The 6,545-nt window shown below is 40.5% G+C and overlaps 1 protein-coding gene across 1 annotated transcript in view; it reads right to left on the bottom strand.

The window, feature by feature from the left end:
- Positions 1-5,543, bottom strand: part of LOC145485972 (stromelysin-2-like) — a 13,740-nt gene extending 8,197 nt beyond the window's left edge. Inside the window, exons 1-3 of the mRNA XM_081464642.1 lie at positions 5,221-5,543; positions 1,662-1,904; positions 529-781 (exon numbers count right to left, since the gene is read on the bottom strand). Coding sequence (XP_081320768.1) covers positions 529-781; positions 1,662-1,904; positions 5,221-5,388 — 664 coding nt within the window. The 5' untranslated portion in view covers positions 5,389-5,543. The remainder of the gene's footprint in view (positions 1-528; positions 782-1,661; positions 1,905-5,220) is intronic.
- Positions 5,544-6,545: the final 1,002 nt, after the last annotated feature.

Below are 6,545 nucleotides of genomic sequence, written 5' to 3'. Positions count from 1 at the left end.
CGCACTACGCAAATTTCTAAGGCAGATCTTTCAAAAATGATGTTAATTTCGCGTAGACGTCAGAGTGTTCTCCATCACCGTCGAATGAATCGTCCTCGAGTCTGGGTATATCCAAGAGACCAGCGATGGTTTGGGGAAATCCATAGGAATCCTGCCATGCATGACTTTTTTAGAGAGCATTTTCGAATGAGCTTCGACTCTTTTCAAGCCCTTTGTCGTATTCTGTCGCCATTTATGGCAAAAAGAAACACTCGCTTCCGTGCAGCGCTGATCAGACTGCTGATAAGAGACCACTGACCTGGGTTAAAGCACGGAAAAAGGTGGTTTAAAATTAACCTAACCCTGTTATAAAATCTATTGTCCGTCGATTAATTTCCATGGTAACCGTAAACCCGGTTTAAGTTCCATGAACAGCCGAAATTAGCGGCCGCATCACTATTTTTCGGTAACCCGGTTAACCGTAATTAATTAATTAATTAGAAATAACCCGGTAAACTCTCTAGTGCGGCCGCGGCCATTGACACTAACCTTTGTTGTGATGTGGATAGTACGCATGCGCCAGCGTGCCTCCTGGACCATCAAATGAATACGGGTCACCGTGATACAGTCTGACAAATCGAATTAAAATGTCCACGTCATCATCCGGAACTGCTGGGTCGGTTTGTTCTCTTATGGTCAGCGTACTAGCCTCTGCCCATTTGTTGATCATTTTCCGAAGGATATCTCTTTGGAGATCTACCGGAAGATCGGGTGTGGCCGACAAGAAACGGTACGTAAGGTCCTAAGAAACAAGAAACGAAACATCGTTCACCGGCTTTGTCACTGAAATGTGTGGTTGTTTCAATAGCTTGTAAGTGTAGTGCTACTTACGAGTTCATAAAAAATGAACCAATAACTAATAAACAATCTACAACAAACGTTAATTAATAGTAAAGTTTATCGAATTTTTCAATCCCAGATCACAATATCATGATTCGATAGATGAAATGTAATTGACAAAAAGTCACCAACTATTCAACTGGATTGAACAAACTTGCATGGTCAATGTGATTTTCATATGCGTTACTTTTCAAACAGGGCAAGCGAGGGGGAGTTTAAGTCTGTATACAAGCCAAGTGGCCCATCAGGCAGGAGCTTATCCCGGTTTCTGTAGCATGAAGCGACTAGGAGTATTTCTACTACCCCTGGTTGGGATGCTAGTCCATCGCAGGGTTACCCCACCACATTAAGTTCGCCGGTACCCATTTATCCACCTGGCTGGAGAGAGGCACTTTATATCGATAGAGACGCTAGGAAGGCGGCCTTTACCATGGTTTGCATTCTCGAAAATAACGAATTTGCCATGCTTATAGCGAGTGAAAAAATTGTTTCTTCGCAATGATTTTCCGGCTTTGTATAAACATCTTTGAATTGAGCATACGAAAAGTGCGAAAACGTTCAAATAAAATCCAAGCGTTTCGGGTTCCCTCAGTGGACAACGCAATGCATCATCACCAGGATAGTGATGGGTTCATGAATGTATAAAATGTCTTGCTGAAGGTTTTAAATTGTGCGCTCCTGATGTAGTCTATGCCAGACTTAAATTAACCTGTCCGTCCTTTGCATCCTGCGGTGGTAGACCAGAATTTATTTTCAAGTCGGTGTATATATAAATCACTAACCTTTTTTTGCCATCTAGTTCCTTGAAGGTAATAACGTTTTTTTCTTCTTTTAGCCGCACCAGCGAATTGTTCTTCATCTTCTTCGTTCAGGTTTCCGCATCGAGGAATGACAAATAGCTTCCTGGTTTCTTCATCCAGTTCTCCAGTTTGTTCTAACCCAGCCCTAAACTGCAGCTTTGAGATGAGGTCCGTGAAATTAAAGGCTGCTCCAGATTTTTTTATCCTGTATTTTTCCAACCAAAGCTGAAAAAAAGAAAAGAAATTAAATTTCCTTTATATTATCAAGTTAAACTGTTGGATTTATTTTCAGACACATACTCATTTAGTTTTTTTTTTTTTTTTGATAAAGGAAACACTCGTTGACCAGATCTTTACCTCATCAAGTACTACATTTTTATTTACAGTTTATTTTTAGGTTTGAGGGTCAACGTAAGATGAGGATTAAATTTTGCCGTTTTTCCCCTAACCCCTAAGGAATGATCAAGATTATGATGCAAACTGTCACGAACGGTAGAATACAATAAAATATTTTCGATAAGGGACCTAAAGCAATGAGACAATAAAACAAAAAGCTTTGATCTAAACAAATAAGTTGGCTTGGATTAAATCATACTGTTCGTTCAAACTTCAGTTTAGTGTTAAAAGATATTTATACCAATGTTGTATTTATTACTCGCCGTCGAAAATGACCTCGGAGGGGTCGAAATGTGGCTAAATGTAATTTAGGCGAAGTTAAATGCTAAACAAGATTGCTGGCCAGCAGTCTCCCTCAGAGTGGGTACGGGGTGGTAGGGGGGTGCCTGGGTTTTACACCTGGGCCTCGGATGTCACATCGTTCCGCGTGTTTTTCGCTGCTGGATAGTTCTCGTTAAGCTTTTCTCCAAGCCCACCCATCCCTCTTTAGCTTCATAGAAAGTATCCTGTGTTTCCACTGTTTTTTTCAGTGTGACGGTGCCTGATGGTTGCCGCTCACAAGGTTGTCATGGATACCTTACGCGCTCAATTTAGTTTGCTCTCGAGCTCCACCATCCCTTCAGGCAACATTCCCCAAGCTCATCGATTGCTGATGAGTTTAAACGTCGTGACTTTTATAATAATAATAATAATAATAATAATAATAATAATAATAATATTTAGTGAGGGAATCCAACTCGCCAAAGGCGGTTTTCAGTGAAGCCCTCCTAAATAGAAAATCACCTAAAAATGACATAAAAAATGACATTGCTAGTTTTCATTGCAATGTTTTTGGATAAAACGCAAATAAAGTTGTTGTATCAAATAAAAAAAGTGGCATCTTTAATTAAAGGGTCACGTAAAGATCGAATCACACTCGGTTGCCAAGTGGTCTCTTTTAGGGATTTCGACCACATAAATTTCCAGACGAGGATCCTTGATTGAACCCTCGCACAAAATCAAACCGCACAAAATTAAACCGCTTTTTGCGTTCTTCACGCAAGGATATCTGCGTAGGAGGTTTCGATTTCCTTGCGATCAGTTACCCCCGCTACTCCTAACCTGTCACTATAGCTATCCCGTTTGCAAAAGGAAAGGCAGGAGCTGTTCGTAATCTACCTTGAATCTCTCCCGCGACTTTCCAACTCTTTTCAAAAAACAGTCCAGTCAAACCATCCAGCTCAGTCGATAAAACGAAGACTAGTTATTCCGAAGACATAAGTTCGAATCCCGCTACAGTAAAATATGTTTTAGCTTGTGGAGTTCCTAATTTGCTATCGTAGAGCTATAGCTGAGAAAAAGTTTCAACCGTGGGGTACTTTCTACGATGCGATTGTCGGGACTACTCCCCCCCCCCCCCCCCCCCCCCCTAGAGGAGTATCCCTCTGGCGAAATTCATTGTTTATTTTCGGTGTTGATTCCCGCAATCTAAATTAGTGTAGGTAATCGTATAAACACTACTCGTGATATTTGAAAATTCTCTCAAAATTTTCAAATGTCACGAGTAACTCAATTGCTCGAGCTTTCAGACGATTACACATTCATTGTATGACGGTGACAATCACGAGGGCGCGCGCGTTAATTTGCACTGCACTGGAGGTTCTCAGACAATCAAAGCTTATTTTCTCAGTTATATAATAAATAGCTAAAACGTCTGGTCTTGATTAGTCCATAACTATTGACTGTTATCGCTGTCATCGCAATAAATCTTAACACAGCGAATGATTTTTAAAATCTCGACAGAAAGCATTTTTAATGTGATTGAATTCACGATATCAACAAACAAGTCGCTTAATCGGATTTGTAGCAATAAGCTAATGAATTTTAAGATGCGTGGCTGTGGCTCAAAAGAATGCAAAAATATGCCATTGAAAAGAGTGCAATGACACTCGATATTCACCCCCCAAGTTCATCAAAATTCCAGGCTCTCAAGCTATCGAAAAAAGAGAGAAACACGCTGAAGTTCTTCAGAAAAATAGTTTAAAACATTTTTTTCTTTATTTCTATATTTATTTATTTCGTTTACTTTTAGCTTGCGCGTTCCTCTCCTAAAGCTCTTGCCAGAAAAATCTTCTAGATTTGACGTTCAATTTGTATTGCCGAGAAAACGACCATTCACCGATCAATTATCGTCAGTTAGCATAGTCAGACCAAAGACGTTTTTTATGTGATTTTGTTTTTGATCGACCCCCTCGCGTGTTGGCTCGCGCGCGGCTTAAGACGCGACGGTATGCTTTTCGATAACAAAAGAGAGGGTCAGTGGACTAGCCTGCGTTGCAGCCGAACGTGTCACAAAATAACTGGTATAGTCGTACCAGCGATTTAGACTGTCTGCGACGCAGGCTACAGTGGACAGATTAAAGTAATCAGCATGGTAAAACAATTTAAACCCTAAGTGGAAACAGACTCTGTTCCTTGTTCCTTGAGTCCCCTGGGCATGGCGTGATTCCGGGGGGACCTCCCCGAAAATTTGGGTGGGGATGTCATTGCGATATTCTCAATTCCCCAAACCTGGTTCAAACTTGACCCAACCTAGAAACTGCTTCGGTTTGCGTAAACATAAACATCGTCTCTTGGTTCTATAAATCTACCTTTTTATTCAAATCCATGTTTTAGAAATTCATGTTTTACAAATCTTCCTTTTACAAAATCCATGTTTTATATTTACTTTTCCAAATCCATCTCTAAGAAATCTTTTTACGAATCCGTGTTTTACTGGCAAATCCTTCAGCGTTACAAATACATGTTTTAAAATCCGGTCCTAGACTTACAAATCCAGTCCAATCTCCTTTTAAAACATACGCGCCATGTCGCGGGAACCATTGTCATGGCAGTCAGCAAACCACGAGTTAAAACTGAAGATTTGAGCATACTTGAAAATTGTATGGTTAAGAGAAAAATTGAAGAACAAATGGTGATTTAATCACTTCTACTTAAAGGCGCGGAGTCGTGAGAACATCTGTGCATGACTATCTGCTACATGACTTATGCTTGTTTTAACATCACACTGTCATCGTGTTACAAGGACTGTTTGCATGTTTTGAGGACTTGCCGTTGGCACGGAACGTGTGCACTCGAAAATTAAAATGGAAAAGTCATGACTCACCTCTGCGACCGAATTGTTGACGGCATCGATCTGTGCTTGTGATGGTTTGCTTGGATCGGTTGCGATGGGTGCTGCCGAGCAAGCATTGAACAACAAGGTCAGCAACGAAGCCGTGATGACAAGCCAAATTGAAACAAAACTTTGAAATTTCGTTGTTGTAGGGTTCATTTTTTCGTCATTGCTGGTGTAAACAGCTCGACGTAGCTTTCAGACCTTTTTTTGTCCCGCGGAAAAAGCAAGTTATTCTTCGAAGAAAGCACTTTTTTGTGTCCAAGATTTTCAGTCTTTCACACGCGGAGAGCGAACACAAACAAAGCACATTTTGTAGTTACTTGGCATTTTTAACACGTAATATGACCCGTGTCTCGAGGTGACAAAAATCTAAACAGGAATTTATTAGGAATCACATTAGCTACCTGTCTGGTCATACCATCCAAACCGTACGTGCTTTCTTAAAATCCCGCGAGACTCTTGTAGGCTCTTTTACTAAGATTTTTTTGTTTAGAAAACAAATATTCAGGATTTTCAGATCTCCAAGTTGCCGTGCTTAATTGAGGACACAGCACTAAAAAAATTACTAAAAAATTGAAAATAAATAAAAACTGAATTTTCTTTTCCTGTGCGTGTCTTCAATAATCTTTCCTTCCTCTTTATGTCACCGATCCTTAATTGAAACACTAGAGGGCCAAGGGAACAACTGTCGAACTGAAATTGCTCACTTCAGGCCTGGTGCATTGGCAAAGTTATCTTTAATGATTAAAATTGTGCGTCACACAGGATTTCCCCCATTCGTTCCGTGCAAAAAAACACATACAATTTACTCTTGTTATTTTATGATACCAACCGGCTCAGATCCGGTTTCTGACGACAAGCATACCAGCGGAGACTGCCACGATTCATTCCGTGTTTTATCCCCCGGTATGAGGGGGTATTCCCGTAAAATTCGAATGCATGTGTACGTGTGCCGCAAATGCGTGGTTTTCGGCGGAGACAAGCGACAGCCGGAAATACGGTTGCGTTCGCAGGCTACGCAAATGGTGACGCAAATAAAAACTGATTAAGGCCCAAACCCGAAAAATGACATCCTATTCAACTAAGAAAGGTCTAAAAATGACGTAAACCGGTCACCTTTGTTTCGTTTCTGCCGTAACATTGGAAGTTAATTCAGTTTTAACAGATCATTTGTTTCTCGTTTAGTTAAGCATTTGCACACTGCAATTTTAGCTGATACAGCTTAGGTACCCTATCACCGGGTACACCGGGTCACAATGCCAAAGCAATGAAACAAGATATGTAATACGGTGGTATTATTATTATTATTATTA

This window comes from Orbicella franksi, chromosome 4, assembly GCF_964199315.1.
Source record: "Orbicella franksi chromosome 4, jaOrbFran1.1, whole genome shotgun sequence".
In the NCBI taxonomy this organism is placed as follows: Eukaryota; Metazoa; Cnidaria; class Anthozoa; order Scleractinia; family Merulinidae; genus Orbicella; species Orbicella franksi.
Note: the sequence above shows the minus strand (reverse complement) of the source record. Positions and strands in the feature narration are given on the sequence as shown.